The sequence below is a fragment of the Silene latifolia genome, chromosome X (assembly GCF_048544455.1).
Source record: "Silene latifolia isolate original U9 population chromosome X, ASM4854445v1, whole genome shotgun sequence".
Taxonomy (NCBI): domain Eukaryota; kingdom Viridiplantae; phylum Streptophyta; class Magnoliopsida; order Caryophyllales; family Caryophyllaceae; genus Silene; species Silene latifolia.
In genome coordinates this window covers 3,108,725-3,128,852 of record NC_133537.1, presented here as the reverse complement: position 1 = coordinate 3,128,852, position 20,128 = coordinate 3,108,725, and the positions used below count along the sequence as shown (strand labels likewise).

Below are 20,128 nucleotides of genomic sequence, written 5' to 3'. Positions count from 1 at the left end.
TTTCTCTGCTTGTTGCCAGTGTTCTGCTGTTAGCCCTTCCCATCTTGCTGTCAAATACAGTATTCACTCTTCTTATCTGGTAAGATCTCTATTCATATACGTCTAGTTTCTAAACAATGTCTGCCTTAACTATTAACTGCAAAAGGCGGGTTTGTTGACCAATTCAGAAATGAGATGAATACGGTTTTGAACGCAATCTGATGCACTTGCCAGGTCTAAGTTGCCCTTCTATGATAGCAAATTAGTGTACTTTAATGTCATCATCGACTTGAACGACATTTATAATCAAAATGATGCTTAAAAGATCAACCATGTATTTTACCTGAGAACGGCTAATAAAAGATTTTTGATGCTGGAGAATCAACTGTGGTATTATGCAGAACTGTATATGTTTTGTGTTCCTGTTAGGTCATGGTTCATCTGACATAATTTTTGTTTCCACACGCACACGGCACATCAGGAAACTCGGAAAGTTCAACAGACATGAGCACCGAGTCACGACTCATGCCATGGAAAGTGAAGATTTGAAAACGTTGACTCAAGACTCGCGGCTAACGCAAAACAAGGAAAGGTAGACATGATTCAGTATGCTTCATGCAAAAATGGTACGAGTATTATGCTAATTTAATGCAAGTCTTCTAAAGACGATATCATCTGCTCCACAAATCACTACAGTTATACCCATGAGTACTCTCGTAAGGGGCTGTTCTAGCTTAAACAGAGGTCTTGGATTCGAGCCCCGAGAATGAGGTAGTGTTAAAACTCATGAGATAGAGCTTTATTGCCCTAGCGGTCCTCCCGCTTCGAATTCAGACTAAACTGGATGGTATACACCAAAAAAACAGATCACTATAGAGGTATTTTCGTAAGATGTGAGACTGTATTACATGTAGAACAGCCTTACAAAGAATTTGGGAACATGACCTGTGAATCTTTAATGCATTGATGCTCATGAAATCATGAACCATTAACAACTTTCCTGTGATTTCAACTACTGAAGCAGCACTTCCAGATTTCCGGGGTGTGTATCAGCCCTAAAACTCTAATGGGTAGGAGTTGAAGGCGGCTGTATAATCTAAGTAGCCAGACTAGGGAGGGAAATAGTTATAATACAGGAGGCCGCAAGTTCTGCAAGAAAATATGTCATCATTGACCAGGCCGGATTGTGGTCAAAACTCCCAAAGATCACCAGGACTTCGAGGAAGGCTAGCACACGTAGGGGTGAGCAAGTTTAGGTCCGGACCGGAAAAATGGACCGGACCAGACCATTTGGTCTGGACCAAACCCGGACCGAATTTTTTAGGTCCGGTCCTCGGTCCTCATTTTTTGAGTTTTCGGTCTTCGGTCCGGTCCGGAGCAAACCCGGATATTTTAGGTCCGGACCAAATGGACCGAATTTTATGTTTCTAAAGACTATCATTACAATATTATAAACTAAATTATCATTTTATCTTCACAAGACATTATAAATTAATATTGAGTATTTTTTTCTCAAAAACAATCATCTAATTATTCATCGACATTTAATTTAGTGAAACTTAAATGTAATTATCATACACGAAATAGTGAAAGAATTAGTTCTAGGTCCATTTCGGTCTAAGACCGGACCGGACCGAATATTTCGGGTTTGGTCCGGTCCAAGACCGAAAGTTTTAGGTCCGGTCTTCGGTCCACAAAAATTTTATTTTCGGTCTTCGGTCCGGTCCGGTTTGGTCCGGTCCGGTCCGGTCTTGGACCGATGCTCAGCCCTATGCACACGGTGTAGAATACTGCTCAAGGTGGCCCCATCTTCTGTGGCCCCCACTTCTGGGATACCTTATCGACATTGCATTGTGGTGACCCATAAGCGGCGGAGCCCTGCTGTATTCACTTCTGCCACCATGCACTGTGATGGGAGACTGGTAACCCTGCCAGCTTGGACTATCATGATCTGGCGACTGACAGCCGTGGTAGTAATGCTGATATGGCGTTGCAGGGCAAATGTGACGCGCACTAAGACTGCATAAATTAGGTGAGCTCTGGACTCGGTGGACCCGGGTGAGCCGGCTTTGGAGACTGCTGATCAAAGTGTTCTCCTGGACAAGAGGTGGGTTTTGTGGAACGGTACTGCGAGGAGGAGAAAGTGATCCCGGTGAACCTTCAGTGGGGGAAGGGCTAACTGACTTCAACCGGCCTCTATTTGGAAAAGGCGTCGGGACCAAGATTGTGGGCCGGACAATGTCATTTATTGCATCAACGAAACGCTGATCTACTGTATATGGTCCTAGACCAGATAATGCAGAGTGATTTTCAACCGCAACTGGCTTGACAGGAAATAAGTAGGTCCGGAGCTTAGAAGGTCCGACTTGTTCAAGACGATCATATTCGTCAAGCATATAGCGGATGTCTTCGTCAGACTTTACTGATACTGAAGAATCAAGATCCTCCTTTGCAATCTGATACTTCAGGACATACTCCCCGTCGAATAGATCATTGATCTTGTTCACAAGTTCTGACCAAAGATTGCCGGCAGAGAATAGACAGCAGGAGCTAGGCTGCAAAGGACAAACTTAAATATGACCACAAAAAAAATGTATTTACCAGTTTTCATGATATGATGAATCAATTGTAGTGTTAATTCACATCTAATTAGTTACGTGGAGTTTTGAGGGAGATATGATAAGATTAGTTAGTTAATTTAGGACGTTTTGTTTTTTTACTTCTTGTCGAGATAATTATGAGGCTTATTATGCAGATGTTATGAGCGGCGAGTTTAAAGACCTAGGTTCGAAGCCGTTTGTATCAATATCACCCTTGTGGTTCCCTTTATGCCAAAAAAAAACTTACAATAATAGGGCATGTGTCAACTAGTTAGTCAATAAAGTTATGAGAGGTGTTATACTTGGGTTCGAATCCCGCCAACATCAAAATTGCCGTTATACCTCCTTTTATGCAAAAAAGGGGGAAAAAAACGTAGCAACAAAATAGTAACAACAACATTTTGTTGTTAGGAGTAAACTAGGATTTTTTTTATTTTTATTTCTTTTTTCAATTTTTCCAACGTTTTGGGACAGAGTCACCCCTTACTAATTCCCTTCTAGTTCCACCGTGTGAATTCTATGATCTTGGATTGCTCTAATAGGGTATGGGCTAATAGCAGTCCGGATAAATTTTCTAGTTTCTGACTCCACTTTGGCTATTCGTATCAAGTAATAATTTTCTTCCTTCTTTATACTGTAGTAAATTAGTAAAAGCATGAAGAAATGACCTGACAAACGGGTCAGCCATAATCGGGTCCGAATGCAGTCATTTTTGAGTTTAACACATTTCGGGTCAGGTTAATTTGGGTTTGGGTCATTCTCAGATCGATTATTTTCAAGTTATTTAAAAATAACGGTGATTTTTCCAATTAAGATTGTTTCAATTTTGGTTAGCCTATAGGTTGTGTGCTAGTCAACAACATCAATTTATGAATATACCTTTCACAAATGATGCCCAAAAACACGTAGATTCAATGCATTGACTAATCCAATTCCAAATCTCCATCTTTTGACTAATCCTTTTTCCCACCATTCAAGTTTCAACAAATCCCAGTTCCCATTTTTTCACTTCAAATCTGCAGTCAAAAATAACACCATTTACGCAAATCCTACTGCTTTCTCTACTTTCCCCCAAAATTTTGCCAATTTAGGGTTCTTCCCCATTCTCAGGATCTCACTTCTCTTGCTATTTTTACACCAACCTTCAACCTTTGCTTCTTCCTAAAGCTAGGGTTTCAATTTCACATACAATAATTAGTTATTACAGCTGGGTTTGTCTTCATTCAACTTGCTCCAGCTTAAATTTCAACAAATCCCCAATTTTTACCACAAATTAACTACTGGGTTATTTTAATTTGACCTAATTTTCACTTAATGCTTAATAATTTCTTGAGTTTTACATTAAAGTTGCATGCTTGCATCTAACCCATTAATTTTTTTTTGGTGTTTTAAGCTTAAAAGTTTGATTTTTTTGAACTTGACAACAAATTAACATCTGGGTTTGTGTCTGTGTTAAGCTTTGTTGGATTTTGCATCTGGGTTTTGGTTTACTTTGTGTATTAATTTTGTTCGTCGTATCGAGTTTTTAAGCTTGTGTTTAGAGTTAGAATTGGTTTTAATTGTTTATTGAACAATCTGCATGAAAGTAGAGTACATTTGTGTGATGAGCTTGATTGATTGAGTTGTAGTGTATAATGGCATTGAAATTACCAGCTGCAGAGGCAGCTGGAGTAGCCATTGGATCGATTGGTCGTGGATACGACATATCAACAGATCTTAGGCTTAAATTTTGTAAAGGTGAATCGGTTGAATCTCATTTGATTGAAATTAATGAGGATAAGTGCCAAGAGATTGCTTTGCCTGGTGGAATTGTGGTTCCTAATGTCCCAAATTCGATAAAATGTGATAAGGGTGAAAGGACCAGGTTTAGGTCTGATGTTCTTTCTTTTCAGCAGGTACTATTTTAGGGTCTTATTGCCTGAATGTTCATTGTTTTAATTTTTGCTGTCGGTTTTTAGCGCTTTATGCTTCTTAGTTTATGATTATTGTTAAGCCTATTACAACTTGTGTGTTATGTGTTTGTTAAACTTCATGAACTGAATTTGGAGCCTTGGCGCACCGGTTAAGGTGTTGCATTGTGACCGTGAGGTCGCGGGTTCAAGTCCTTGGAGCGGCCTCTTGCCAAAATGGCAAGGGAAGACTTGCCCCGATTACACCCTTGTGGTGGGACCCTTCCCCGGACCCTCGCCTAGCGGGGACGCCATCGTGCACCGGGCTGCCCTTTTTAATGATTTCTTGCTGATGAACTAAAAGTTGCCAGCTGAAGTGCTGAAGTCTTAGTTTGATGATAATGTATAGCGAAGATTCAAAACCATTAAAGTTGACGAAATATAATTGTGTTAATGTGTGTTGGTACATTTGTGTACAGAAGAGAATCTAATATTCTAATATACTAGCTTGCTTATGGCGTTCTGCTGGCAGTGGATTCTATATGATATATGTTCAATAAGGACTTTTTCATTGTGCTGTGAGGCTTCATAAGGATGATAATGCAATAATCTGACAATGGCAAACTGGCAAAGTGTGTCATAGAGTCATAGCTGGTCTTTATGTGCTCATTTTTCATTTACCGCTTATCATGTTTTCTCATTGCTGCTTCATGTTGACATTAATAACTCTTATACTACCGGCTTCCATTTACAGATGTCGGAACAATTCAACCAAAAGATCTCATTAACTGGCAAAATACCTTCAGGCCTCTTTAATACTATGTTTGAATTTTCGGGATGTTGGCAAAAGGATGCAGCCTACACAAAGACACTGGCCTTTGATGGGGTGTTCATAACCTTATACTCTGTTGCTTTACAGAAAAGTCATTTAGTATTGCGTGACCATGTGAAACAAGCTGTCCCTTCAACATGGGAGCCAGCTGCATTGGCAAGGTTACATATTGTTCCTCATTTTATGTTTCTTCTTATTTTTAGATTCCTGAATACGTTAAAAGATTAGGGTTGATGCCAAACATAGGATGGCTGTTATGGGTATGACTGAGAGAACATATAGCGATATGGGTGTCAAACTCTTATACTTAAATCTCATATTCTAAACGTTCTGTATGGGCTCATTGGATTTACAATTACTAACCCTTGAACACGATACGGAAATGCAGTTTCGTCTACAGCTGTTAAATTATTGATGTAATGTAATCAGTTGCACCTTGCGTGGCTACTATCTGAAATACGGTTATAAAGTCTATTTTTCGCCACTTAGAGAAGTAGATCTCAAATTTGACTTTGTTTCAATGTTTGCTCTATATAGTGAAATTACTGGAGTGCTGGTCACAGCTAAGCTTCTGTACCAATGTTGCTAAAACTTTGTTGAATTGATATGGTTTAACTGAGAAGAACTGATGTCTTCTGGACATTCGAACCACAAAAGTTATTTTTCTTATTTAGATCTGGTTGACCATATGCAGAACCTGTAATTGTTGCTTTGTTTGGAGTGTTAATTTTTTATGACTTTTCAAATGAATGCAACTGCTTTTACTTTAGAATGGTAACGAAAATATAGCAATGTGATGGACATCAACAATTCCCTCTAGAATGGTGACAAACTGACAATTTGAGCAGGGAGCAGAAAATTCTATGCAGGGTGCAACCTAATGGTGTTATGTTTTAAATACACTGAACCCCAATAATTGTTTGGATTGAATATGCAACATAATTTGATAATTTAGCGACTCCGCCGTGCTTATTTGAATGTAAATTAAATTTTAATCATGTTTACTTTCAGGTTCATAGAACAATTTGGAACTCACATTATTGTGGGTGTAAAGATGGGAGGGAAAGATGTCATTTACGTAAAGCAGCAACATTCATCAACACTTGGTCATGCTGATGTTCAGAAAAAATTGAAGGATATGGCTGACAAGCGATTCATAGATGCAAATGTGGAGTGTGACATGAACTCTGATAATGCTTGCCATAATGACAAGGTACCTTTTTTACAATAAGGAACATGGGTAAATTGTATTAGACTAGAGGGTCTATAGAATAATGGAGGAAGTTTGTTATTCTTTGTTTTTGGTAATTGCTGGTGATTTATAGCATGTTGAAGCTGTATGTGCTTTATTTTGCATAATATTTCGTAGAGTGTAAATTTTTCTTTCCACATCGCCCCTCTCCCTATCCATACTCACTCCCATGACCAACAAAGCCTCAGTCCCGAAAGACTTTCGAGTTGGCTAATGAGAACCATTACACGCTAGAATAAAAAAAAAACCTATAAAAGGGAGAAAAGAATGGGAAACTTGAGACAGTAAACAAAAAGTTAAGGGAAAGCAGAGGGAGAGTTAACCTACAAAGCTAATTGAAGCACAGTCATGAGCATGATTTTGGCCCTCCACTGCACCATATGCAATGTTATTCTCAAAGATGACTCGGATTTTCTTAGGTCTCCTCATATTCACTTTATCCTTCTATTCTCCGAACCAGTGCATCACAGTTATCTTTATATTTTCAACCAATGCAAGGAAGGCTTTATTGTCATATCTTCAAGAAGCACTACTGTCTTTACTCTTTACGGTTGTATTTCCACACATATAACGTATCATTAGCATCTCCGCCACATTCATCATTTAAGCATCACAGTTTCGGTGGGCTGTATCAGATGTAATAGGAAGTGTCACTTTTACTGTAGTTTACCTATGTAATTTGCCGATTACTCTGTTATGAATAAATCATGGAGGCCTGGAGCTCAGCACCTGACACTGCTTGACTGACCAGTTGGTTTGCTCTATGTAGTTTCAAGGCCGTGAACAGCGACTGAGATTTGCCGACATGAGTCCTTCTTGTTCATACTCACATAAAGAGGTACGTCTATATGCATTTTCCTTGTTAATTTGGCAGGTTTTTGCTTTATAATTACACACCCATTTTTGTAATTTTTGTGATTTTAATTTTTAAGGAAGTCACTACCATTTGCAAAAGGAGAGGTGGAAGTGAAAATAGGAATCTTCCCCATCACCAGTGGTTACAAACTGTACTGTCTGAGCCAGACGTTATTTCAATGTCGTTTATCCCAATTACATCTCTGTTGAATGGTGTCCCTGGGAGTGGGTTCTTAAGCCATGCTATAAATCTATACCTTCGCTGTAAGTTGTGTAACTGTAACTTTATATTCTTAGTGACGGTGGGTGTTTATTATCGTAATACGTAACCTTTTGAGCTTTTTTATATCACACACCCACCCTCATCTTCTGGAATTAGCATTTTTATGTTTGGAAGTGCCTGCCTAATATAACGTGGTTTTTGTTTTCGGCTTATGTTGGCAGACAAGCCGCCTATAGAAGAACTGCATCAGTTTTTAGAATTTCAGCTGCCTAGACAGTGGGCACCTGTGTTCAGCGAACTTCCATTGGGTCCTCAACGCAAGGAACAGAATTATGCTTCACTTCAGTTTAGCTTCATGGGTCCAAGGCTCTATGTCAATACTAGTGCGGTAATTAATCTGTGGTGGCTATCATTCCTTCTTTATATGAGATTTCTTCTAAGAAAAATCCCTATCTTAAAAATTTGTACCATATTTTCATCTGCATTTTTATATCTAAAATGAGAGTTAGACAAACATTAAATACGATGAACCACAACATTGCCTTATCGTCTCAATGGCTCCCATCTATGGTAGGGCAGGGAGGAGTGAGAACCACCCCTTTGCTAAAAACATATAGATGTTTTTGGTTGATCCCTTCTGAAAATTGTTTCGTAAATTCATTGAACACTTTATGTCACGATACAAGAGGCATCGAGAGTTAAGTGAACCATTTCGCTCTATTCTTTCATATTGCAATGCTGAAGTCTCCGCGGAAATTTTCTTAAATAGGATATTCAAACTAATTTTATATTTATATGGGGTTTTCAACTATTTTCTCATCGAACTTCCAGCTAATTTCCGTTGTTTGTCAATGAGGGGTACAGGTTGATGTTGGTAGAAGGCCAGTGACTGGTCTACGGCTTTATCTCGAAGGCAGAAGAAGCAATCGTCTAGCCATCCACCTGCAACACCTGTCATCTCTTCCGAAAGTCTTTCAACTGAAAGATGACCCAACTGGAAAGTATGAGCAGGAATCTTACGATCACAGGTTCTATGAGAAAGTCGGTTGGAAGAACTTCTCTCATGTATGCACTGCTCCAGTTGAACCCGATGATGACCTTGCAATTGTAACTGGGGCCCAACTGCAAGTTGCGGATTATGGGTTCAAGAAATTACTCTTTCTTAGACTTGGTTATTCCACCGTGGTAGGGGCCACTCTGATAAAGAATCCGGAATGGGATGGGTCACCAGGTTTGGGTCGCAAATCGGGGCTTATATCAACACTAATCAGCCAACATTTCACTACTGCCGCAAGGCCACCACCACAACCAGCTGACGTGAATATCAACTCTGCCGTCTATCCTGGGGGCCCACCCGTTCCAGTCCAAGCACCCAAGCTTTTGAAGTTTGTTGACACTACAGAGATGACAAGGGGCCCACAAGACACACCGGGTTACTGGGTTGTTTCCGGGGCAAAGCTTCAGGTTGAGAAGGGTAAAATATCTTTACGGGTGAGATATTCTTTACTTACACCCATACTACCAGATGACGACGATGAGCTGGAGTAGAAGTTAATGTAAGTCGGTCTCATCAGACATCAAATATGGGTTGCATGCCCCCGGTATGGTACCTGTTGGTAAATAGAGGCCATATCAGACAGTCTCGAAGGTGGAGCTGAGTAACGTCGATACCAGACAGTATGTGTCCATTGTTTTAACTTTTGATTTCCTCCCTTTTTCCGATGAAGAGTGAAGGGAGAATAGAAAACCGAATTTGCATATGTAAGTTGTAACTGTAATACGAGAAAAGTGGAGAAACATGCATTTTCATGTGTACGAAAAATTCTGGTTTTCGCCGGAGTTATTATTGCTGGCTTCTTAAAGATAGGTAGATTGTATTTGGCGGTTGCACAACTATCTCTATTCTCTAAGCTACTGTTCTTCAATTGCATATAGAAAATCGTATTTGCATGTGTAAGTCGTGACCCGACAATATTGTATCCGTTTCAAATCCAATGGATACAAATAAGTAACATCGATCCGCCCATCAATTTAAGGCCAAATAGATCACCAAATTGCCTAAATGAAACCACGAAAATTTATGAAAAAATGCATTCTCACTCAACTCGTTTATTTACGTTTCTTATTCTTTTGTGAAAAGTGTTTTAATGAAACGTCAACAAAAAAAAGAGTAACTTTTTTTTCCTAGTACCGAAACAAGAAAATAATTGACGCACATGTTAACGTCTTAATTATTGACACATATTCCACCAGCCAGCACGATATAGATGGTGACAACCACGCAAAACTTGCTCAAGGTACCTACCAATTGCTAAGGTCAATAATTCTTGTTTAATACGGCAATATCTGTATTAAACCTACAACTGATAAGTATGATTAGATGAGACGAAAGCAGAATGTCAAAAAAAGGTAACAAAATGTTTGTCTTACTGTCTTACATGTACAAATGAGAATATATTTTACTCATTTTTATCTTAAAACGGATATTACTGTTTTAAGAGAGACTTACGGTTCCGTGCTAATCTTCCCTCACACCCTCCTAGAAGCAACATATTAAAAAGAATAGTACAAGTAACCCGGCCACCTCCCAAATTAGACCATTTTATATAGTTCAACTATTAGTTCAACTATTGTACAACACCCATTTAATATTTTACCAATCCCTTTCAATTATCTTGTGGTGCCTTATATACAATCCCATATCCTCTCATCAACTTAATATTCTTCCAAAGTCTTACATTTTCTTAACCAACAATGTCTCAACTAAAACAAAGAATCCCAAAACTCGGCTCAGGCTCAGATTCAGACTCTGATAATGATCACCCGTCCACCACCACCACCTCAACCATCAATCCTAATAATCTACCACCACCACCACCACCACTGGTACCTCCTTCACAACAATCAAAGGGACAACGAGTCATATCACAAACCTTAGCCAGCACGGCTTATTTAGCAAACCTACTTCCTACCGGGACCCTATTAGCCTTCCAAATCCTTACACCGGTCTTCACCAATAACGGTCAATGTGACACAGTCACACGATCCTTGACCGCAATTCTCCTAGCCATGCTAGCCATCTCATGCTTCCTAGCCTCATTCACAGACAGCTTACAGGGACCAGACGGACAAGTCTACTATGGACTCGCGACCACCAAGGGCATGTGGCTATTCGACTACCCAAATTCAAATTTGAACCCTGGTCAAGAAAACCTGAACCTCACCAAATACAAATTAAGGTTCATTGATTGGGTCCATGCCGTGTTATCCATGTTTGTATTCGGAGTTGTCGCGTTACGTGACAAAAATGTTGTAACATGTTTTGCACCAACACCAAGCCATGAAATTCAAGAAGTCTTAGATATTGTTCCTATTGGTGTAGGACTTATTTGTAGCTTGTTATTTGTTGTTTTTCCTACCAGAAGACATGGTATTGGCTACCCAATTACGCCTGGCCGAGATGATGACAAATAACGATCCAATCATAATTCTTGGTTTACAGTCGATTGAAAAGGTCTTAGCCTAGTGGTTAAGAAAGATCAATAATGACAATAGGTTTCAGGTTCGAATCTCCTTACAACCGATATTGTATTGCATTTGATACAAAAAAAAAAAGGAAAAAAATTATAATTCTTGGTTTATGGTAGTTTGACTTTTTAGATGCTATAACTATTTTGCGTGCACTTCCTAGCAATTTCTTGCGTTACGATGTATTATTAGTTATTCGTTCACGTTACTTTAAATAATTGTTATATAAAGCATCTTTTGTGCAATAGAAATTGAAAGGACCGTTGTACATTATATGTAGTCCTGAATACAAAATTATGATTTTTCTGAGATTTTATGTAAACTGAGCAGAAAAATACATTAGAAAGAAAAAAAAAAAGGTACCGTAAAAGTTAATATCACAAAACTAAGCAAACTCATCTAATAGACTAATAATGTTAAATTTTTTTCATGATGAAGTATTCACCAAATTATTTAGTCAGGAATCAGTTGGTCTTTCTTAAGACGGACATATTTGTGTCAGAATTAAAACGGGTCAAATAGCACTTTATTTGGATAAATGTGAGTTATGACAGGCTTTGTGTGCCAGTCTTTAGACGGATATGCCTGTTTTAAGTATAATTTGTGTTATTTTAGTGGGATGTAAACAAATCGAATATAGAATAACGCAAGCAAAGATAATAATAGTAATGAGATATTACAATTTCCCATAAAAATCTCATTTAATACTTTCCTTTTTTGATTTATTATCTTATGCCTAGTGGACATAGGTTAGAAAAACCCATAATAATATTATTATTGTTATGTATATGGGAGTGTATCAGGATTCAGTATACATGGGCCAACATTTGTTGGCAGCAATGACCGAACTCCGATTATGACTATGCTTCACCCGCGGATCGGAACCAGTTGTCCATATTAACATCTACGACGAGACTAGCCGTGTCCGGCTCCTGATGAACGATACTAGCATGAGGAGCGGTAGATGAAGCTTTCGCCAATTTCTCAAGGATTTCTTCCCAAGTGTTTTTGTCAGCAAGTTCCTTTGAACTACCGTAAGTAAATACCTGCAAATTCAAATTAAAGTTTTGAGAAATATATGTATACAAGTAAGAAAATCCGAAAAATCCCCTATTTACTAAAAGAATAAGTGAAACTCTAAATTTTTCCGCCTAAAAATATTTCCTAAAATAAGATTTAGTTTTTTTAGCATATTCTATAAGTATGGTGAACTATAATACACATAATCTTTTAGATTTATACATTTATGTCATTTAATATTTAACATTTTATACAAATTTATCTGCAGTCTTTTTATGATATAAAAAAAGAATTCATTTTTTTTGTTTAAAGAATCATACGATAAAATTCATTGATTTCTTATGATAAAAAGTTGCGGCTAAAAATATATTATTAGTAAAATTTTATAAATTTACACTATTAATCTCTCGATAAAAGAAAAACTTTCATTGAAAAACTAATTTCATGCTTGATACGATTTTGATTTTGAATTTTCAAATCAAAATATAACGATGAGAAACATAAAAATAAAAAAGATTAGTTAATTTAAATTTCAAAAATAATACATTAAAATGGTAAAACTCTATATATACCGTGCATATAGTGCACGGGATCTAAACTAGTAAAAGTATTAAGTATGGATGGTACCTTGTTCGAAACATTGGGAGGGTTATAAACAGTAGGTGCATCCCAAGTCACCACCAATCCACATTCTTCTCCTGAAATGGTGTTTCCATTATACTGAAACCCTGCGATCGCTCCGTGTTCACCGTTGAGAACGGTAAACTTATCACTAGTTTTACTTGGAATAAGCGGCAACACTTGAGTATCTTTGGAGTTTCCCATCCAACTTTTGAACCTGCCCATCCTTATAGCGCCAGACCCTTTGTTATTCACTGTTATAATTGTAGCCTTTTGAATTGCCTGCTGCATGTTTTCACCATTTGAATCTGCCATGCTTGAATGCTATCTATATTAACCAAAATGTAATCAACACATTAAAGCCAATTGTTAGTAGGTTCAAAATATTTTCATTTTCAATACTCAAAATATAACCGGTTCATCTCCCTTAAGGCGATATCTGTTTTAGAATGAGATAACACAATCAACTTTTGTTTCATCTATTTTACTTGAATTATTTTAAATTTACGACTAATATACTTGTCTTAAGAAAGAATTTGTAAAAATATACTGCTTTCGTCCCGGTCAATTGTTGGTCTTTGGTTTTGGCACAAAGACCAAGGAAAGAGGAAGGAATCAATTATAAGTTGACAAGTGGATCAAATTGAGTGTGAATGTTGAAATTAATCATCAAATGCAGTTCGAAAATAGAAAAGACAACAATTGACTAATACGCCCAAAATGAAATAGCACAACAAATGACCAGAACTAACGGAGGGAGTAACTGTTATATTTCTCTATAGTAAGTTATGTTCTACTTCGTATTATTTAAAATGCAGTGATGACTAAATACAATAGAGTAGGTCTTCTGAAAAATGGTTTTTCAATTAGTTTACTGGGAGACTAATTACAATTTGACGTAAAAGTAATATCAAAATTAATTAAACGGGTACATATAATTTAAAAAGGAATACTAATGAAAATTGTTAGAATCTACAATAAAAGGGATATGTTTACTATAAAAATATCTACTAAATGAAAGAGTATTTTTTTTTGCTACAATCAATAATAAATGACTTACAAAAATCACATAAAAATGTATGAAGTGTCTCTTACTAATTTCAGAAACCGTCCCTCAAAAGTTTTGTGTTGTACTTGTTGTATGAAAGTATGAATTTAGAATTTTTTTTTTTTTTTTTTTTGTCGAATTTAGCTTTGGATTTGTTTGAAACTGATGGTATCAAGCTATACCTCGCAAGTGCACGATTTTATCGTTGTACACTATTAAGGGTCGATCCCACAAGGAGTTGAGAAGATTACTAATTGTTCTAATCCTATCGTTTAGCTAAGTCAACAATAAGGGATGAAGGTTATACTAAAACTACCAACAACAAGGTAAAGCGACTAAATAAAGAAATAAGGGAAAGAGCAAGATAAAATAAATAGATGGAAATCAAATAATTTAAAAGCCTAAGACTCGGTTCTCCCCAAACAATTCGTAATTCCACACAATCGAATCTCTAGGCTAATCACAAGGGTAGTTAGGTGAGGAGGTGACGACTCTAATTCGCCTAAGACCCCCCTCTCGGGTTCGAAATAGGACACTAGTGCTACCCACCAACCCCCCTCTCGGGTTCGAAGGTCGGAATCCCTAACTCAATACCCGACTACCCCAAAAACATGCATTATTCCCAAGGTAGTCCAATATTTGCTAAGGTCATTAAGCCCCGTCAATTCCCGGGTCATCCCACTCCCTCTCTCGAGGGTCGATTTCAAACGCTAGATTAGAGGTCCTACCCCGGTTCTCCCTTTCGGTCTCAACCAAGGTCAACAATAGGGTCAAATCAAGGGTATCCAAATCACAACCTAACCAACTCTCGTTGGTGGTCAAGGGTCGTAAGTCGACACTACCCGAAAGTCAACCCATAAACCAAGTCAATCCTCTAATCTACCCTCACCAATTTCCCCAAATAATTAGCCTTTATGAAATTCAACTAGTGAAATTACTCATGTTGGGTCAAACCGAGCCCTAGTGGAAGACTACTCACTAATCATGGTCCTAATTGCAAAATAAACAATAAAGATGGAAACTTTGGTCACAAACATGGTGAAAAGATGAAATTCACTACTAAACATGCAACAATCTAGCAATTGGTGTAAGGAAAGATGATTTAATCTAATAATGAGAGTGATTAAACCTAAAGCCACAATCTTTAACCAAATCAACTCAAAGATTAAGTCTTTGAGGACAACTACCCAAGGATGAATAAATAAAAGAGAAACAAAGGAAAGATCAACAATAAAAAGATGAACAATGATGAAATTAACAACAACAAACAAACAACACCAACAATCTTAACATAAACAATCAAACAAACATAAAAGAAGAACAAAATGTAAACAAATGAAAAAAGGGAGAGAATTAATACCAACAAAATAGTGAAAGAGGAATTTGGATAGAAATAATAAAGAAGGAAATCCTTCAATCTTCTTACAAACCCAAATTCAATCACTAATTGATTGAAGAACTAGCTTAATTAGGGAATGATTAGTGAAATAATTAACAAAGTTTCAAACTTGGAAAAGGAAATAAATCAGATCTAGGGTTGTGTGTACAAAAGGGTTTAAGAGGGGGTATTTATAGGCTTGTACAAGATTAGGAAGAAAAAGGAAGAAAAGCCCAAATCCCGTCTTCTTTGTGTTTTTCGGCCCACCACCAGCAGGTGGTCTTACCGGTAAAACTGCAAGATTTAAAAATAGCTGGCATTTGTGTTTTTTGCCAGGTGGGCGATTCTTGGTCCTCAAGCAAAACACCTTCTTCAGACTTCTTCTTTTTCTTCAAGGTGCGTAATCCGGTTGACCGACGCCGGGTCTCCTACGGCAGCGAGGCCAAGCTCGTTTTTCCTTCAATTCTTCTTTTAATTCCACATGTTGTGCTTTACCGGTGGGCGTTGTTGCCGGCCCGCCGCAAAGCACCTTCTTCACTTTTCTTCAAATTTCTTGAGTGATTCTCGGGGTGTGTTTTGCCGGCGGCTAGACCGGCTGCCGGTCTGCCGGCAAAACACACAGTCTTCATTTCTTCACCTCTTCTTCATGTAAAGGCAATGGGGTGCCTTTCTTGCCCCAATTTCTCCATACTCGGGTCGTTTCCTACAAAAGGATGCACAAGGTAACAAGTACGGGCATTGGGCACAAAAAGCAAAGAAAAACACCCGAAACCGACTCGTTATGAGTCGGTATGCATAAAAGAAAGAGGGAATTAGAAGTAAAATAATCGTATATCAAACCTCCCCACACTTAAACCTTACTCGTCCCCGAGTAAGTCCTTAAACAAAATGTACAAAACATTATTATGATAGATATGGAGAGTGGATGCACAATATAAGCATCACCCAACTAAACTACTACTAAAGCCGATCGAGTATTAGCGCACTCAACGCCCCTTCAACTCACAATTTGACACCCATGAGGGGAGAGTGCCCTATTGCAAGGCAAGTCGGGTCTTGCTACAAAACTTTTGACACATTCATCATGAAAGCACGTAATCAACAAATAGAATGCATCTAACAAAATGACCCACTTTCCTCATCTAAGTGGTCGGATTTTTCAAACAACAAAACATGGTCTCGGTCGGGAGTACCGTCTCAGGAGTGCCAATTGAGGTGCCAACCCCCTAAATGTGACAAAAGCAACCCTTGTGTGACCAATGATCAAGAAACAAATTCAAGAGCGGGGAAAGGGAAGAGAGGCGAGTCCGCCGAGAATTACAAAACCGACACAAGATTCAACCAAAGGACCCATGACTAAGGAGACGAAGGCAACGACATCCTCACGGTTTTCACTCGTCACTCAATGAAAGAACAAGGTGATTTTTGTGACAAAAAGTAACCAAAATCACTCAACTAACTCGACTAGCGAAAACGTGCCCGCAATCTAATGTGTAACACCGTCCTATGTCCAATGAAATGCAAACAAAGGGAAAATGCACAAAACATGAAGCAAGGGTTACAATGGGGCTAAGGAGAAGGTCGAAACGGGATTGGTGCAAGCACCGTTTGGACATGTGGGGTTCAAATCAAGAATCGTCGACACATCACATCCCATCTCTTATTGCAACACATGAGACACGTCTATGCCCTAACATAGCATTGATGACCAAAACCATGCAAAAATTGCATAAACCCAACTCAAGTAGGAAAAATTTGATAAAACTCCTTTTATTTCAACAAATGGTAACGTTTACACCGTAACAACGACTCGGTTTCCCAAGTTATGCAAAAATTGTGTAAACCCGACTCATTTTGGAAAAACATCAATTTGCCCCTTTTTATTTAGCAACGGCCTTTTCTACCTCTTTAAATGATGAGTAGGGGTGTTGCTTGCCTTTTTCTTTTTCTTGACAACAAACAAATATTTACAACACACACTAACTCATTTTTTTGGATTTTTCATGACCCTTTTTTTTTTCACTTTTCTATTTTGTTTTTCATTCCTTTTTCAAAACCTCTTATTTATATAAAATGCCAAATCATACCAAATTCCGACCCAAACGGAGATGTATACTATCCGTCACTATGCCCCAAATCACCTCCTACAACACAACTACAAAAACCGACCAATTCTTGATTAAGGAAGGGTGGTTATGGAATGTAGCTATTTTAGTGGGTTTGCCAAATGAAAAGGCTAAGCTCAAAGGGGGTGAATCAAAAAGGGAAACAATGTAGGGAATAAAACAAGGCTATTTGGCTATCGTGAGGTTCATATAAACTGATTTTTGCTTCATATCGTATGCACAAAAATGCAATGCAATTTCATGATCTAAGGACGATGCGACACACTTATGCGTAGTGATGTGAAACGCCTCGCGAGGAGGCCTACTCTCAAACCTAGATGAGGGCGGGGTATGGATGTACCCACCCTAGGAGGCTCTACCCTTACCCTTGAGTAGCTAAGTCGAGCCAAAGGTCTAGTCTACGGCCCTAGGTCTCACAAGGTTGGTCTAAACTCTTTGGTCAAGCCCTCCTTCCTCGGCTAACTAAGAGGCCACGGGTGCGAGTCACGAGGAGGGGAAAGGCACAATTGGGCACATTAGTTCATCATGGGGGTACTTGGTTCCCTTCCTTTGACCATGTTCTTCCTTAAAAGCTTATTTACAAACTCAATGCAAAAGAAAGAAATGCAACAAGTATTTACATGTGAGCAAATGCATGCGGAAATTCAAACAAACATGAAATGAAACGTGCAACAAATTGGCTAAACCTAGCAGCACATCAACAACAAAATTCCAAACGGTCTCCCAAGGAGACACCCAAAGCAACAAAATTCCCATTCTCCTTCAAAATATCAAAGATACCAAAAAGAAAGAATAGTAAAAGGAGCAATAGATAGGAAGGATTATACCAAGCGGTCTTCTAGCTCCTTTTTGCCTCAAGTGGTCAATGTGCCAAGCCAAAAGGTTAGACAAAACATATATATACAATGCAATTTTTTTGAATTTTTCAGAAATTTTTCGATTTTTAGGCATTTTCTCTAATTTATAAACATTTACAAATATAAACAAATATGCACAAGAGTGGATATTTCCCTCCCCACACTTGAGATGTACATTGTCCTCAATGGACAAAAGCATAGGGAGTGAATAAGGAAAAGAAATGAACATATTTTTTTGATTTTTGATTTTTCAAAGGGAAAATAACATATTTTTGTGATTTTTGGTTTTGAAAAATTAAAAAGACATATTTTTGGGTTTTTTTTTTTTTTTTTTTTTTTTTTTTTTTGATATGAGAACTCCCTCCCCACACTTATTTATTTACATTACTTCCAAATGGAAATAAATGTGTGGAGGGAATTCAAATTAAAAGCATGTTTTTGTTTTTTTTTTTTTTAGGCCCTCCCCACACTTATTTATAGACATGGGAGGGCATATTAGTCAAATAAATTAACATGTTTTTGGTTTTTTTTTTTTTGGTCATTTTTCAATTTTTTGTTGGTTTTTAATTTGAAAATGCAATGCATGCTCTATTCTATATGCTAAATTGAAATGACAATGCAAATTAGGCTAAGTGAATGCAATTACTAAATGTGACAATATATTACAAAATTGAAATCTAATGCAATCCTATATGATGCAACTAAATGATTTATCAACTAAATGCATGCGAAAGATTTAAACATGAATGAGAAATTTGGATAAAAGGGAGAAATCATACTTGTCATTTGGATTGATTGGGAGGATAGAAAGCCATCAATTCGGGGACTAAGACCCCATCTCATCATCAAAATCTTCATCATTGATATCATCTCCGGTGTTTAAATCGGAGCCTTGAATCAAATCATCGGGGTTGAAGGTGAAATACCTCCACTACCGCCGTCACCCGGAAAACCACCCGTGAAATCACCACTCATATTCATCACACCTCCATCACCTCCCGTGAAACCACCACCGGATCCCGACGCACCCGCATCACTAGCAAAATAGGGCCGAACTCCCCCAAACCATTGGGCCTCATGACCCTCCGGTCTAGACTCGGGCATAGGCGGGAAAACGGGTCGCGCAAAGTAGTCCGGTTGGAGGTTAAGACCTCCGCGGACCATCCTCCCATCCTCTCTCGAGTAGTTCCCATCGGGCCAAGTGAAGTAGGAGGGGTGAGGGTGCTCATAACCCACGTAATCCCGACGACAAAAATCATCATAGATGGGATAAGTACCGGTAGCTTGATCATAATATATCCGGTCCAACTTTCTCCCCAAAACGTCCCTCTCACTAGCGGCTTTTGCCGTGGCAATGTCCATCCTCTCCATCCACTCGGTGAGGGAAGGAGGCAAGGGAGGAGGGGTCGAGGAGGACGCCTCACCTTGTTGAAAGTGCCACGGTGGAGGTTGATGAGTTTGAGGTGCGGCGTATCGTAGGGAGGAGGGAGTGTCGCGTCTACGGTCCCTAGAATACACCCGTGGAATAGTGGGAGGAGGTTGGTCGGTGGGAGGTTCTTCTTCAATATCAAGGAGATAGAACTCCTTGTCCTTTTCAATTTTTACCGCGGTAACATTTGGAAGCCGGATGGAGTTTTTGTGATTGATTTGCCAATATTCAAGGCCGTCATTGGGGTTCTCTTTGAGCCACTCAAGCTTTGTAGTCAAGTAGTGCTTTGTCAAGTGAGTGTCCCCGGGTATCCAATTCATCGTGGAAAGGTCAACCGGACGGTCCATGTTGCGGGCAATTCGGGTGATCATGCCACCCACATGTATCGGGGTTTTATGCCCCGGAGAACTAGCAATCTTGGATAGATTAAGGGCTAGGTAGTGAGCCACATTAATTCGGAAGGGGGTGGGTTTCGTGAACAAGTAGGACCC

General features: G+C 38.6%; 4 protein-coding genes across 5 annotated transcripts; 2 read left to right on the top strand and 2 right to left on the bottom strand.

Annotated features, from left to right (window-relative positions):
* Positions 1 to 1,748: 1,748 nt before the first annotated feature.
* LOC141623027 (uncharacterized) lies at positions 1,749 to 3,525 on the bottom strand. Its single transcript, XM_074439058.1, has 2 exons — positions 3,459 to 3,525; positions 1,749 to 2,491 (listed from the first exon to the last, which is right to left on the bottom strand). Exons 1-2 carry the CDS (start codon positions 3,523 to 3,525, stop codon positions 1,749 to 1,751), a joined length of 810 nt encoding a protein of 269 aa, XP_074295159.1.
* LOC141622267 (MACPF domain-containing protein At4g24290-like) lies at positions 3,412 to 9,524 on the top strand. Its single transcript, XM_074438309.1, has 7 exons — positions 3,412 to 4,474; positions 5,223 to 5,461; positions 6,312 to 6,513; positions 7,322 to 7,390; positions 7,485 to 7,671; positions 7,852 to 8,018; positions 8,495 to 9,524. The coding sequence occupies exons 1-7, from the start codon at positions 4,214 to 4,216 to the stop codon at positions 9,176 to 9,178; spliced, it is 1,809 nt and encodes a 602-aa protein (XP_074294410.1). The 5' UTR covers positions 3,412 to 4,213; the 3' UTR covers positions 9,179 to 9,524.
* A 746-nt stretch (positions 9,525 to 10,270) lies between these two features.
* LOC141621150 (protein DMP3-like) lies at positions 10,271 to 11,402 on the top strand. Its single transcript, XM_074437843.1, has one exon. It carries the CDS (start codon positions 10,385 to 10,387, stop codon positions 11,102 to 11,104), a length of 720 nt encoding a protein of 239 aa, XP_074293944.1. The 5' UTR covers positions 10,271 to 10,384; the 3' UTR covers positions 11,105 to 11,402.
* Positions 11,403 to 11,802: 400 nt separating this feature from the next.
* Positions 11,803 to 13,995, bottom strand: LOC141621149 (jasmonate-induced protein homolog). 2 transcript variants are annotated; one of them, XM_074437841.1, is made up of 3 exons: positions 13,895 to 13,995; positions 12,806 to 13,127; positions 11,803 to 12,204 (listed from the first exon to the last, which is right to left on the bottom strand). In XM_074437841.1, exons 2-3 carry the CDS (start codon positions 13,112 to 13,114, stop codon positions 12,019 to 12,021), a joined length of 495 nt encoding a protein of 164 aa, XP_074293942.1. In that variant the 5' UTR covers positions 13,115 to 13,127; positions 13,895 to 13,995; the 3' UTR covers positions 11,803 to 12,018. The 2 variants fall into 2 exon arrangements, with proteins under 2 accessions (XP_074293942.1, XP_074293943.1); XM_074437842.1 differs by having other exon boundaries at positions 11,990 to 12,204; positions 13,860 to 13,958.
* Between the last annotated feature and the right edge of the window lie 6,133 nt (positions 13,996 to 20,128).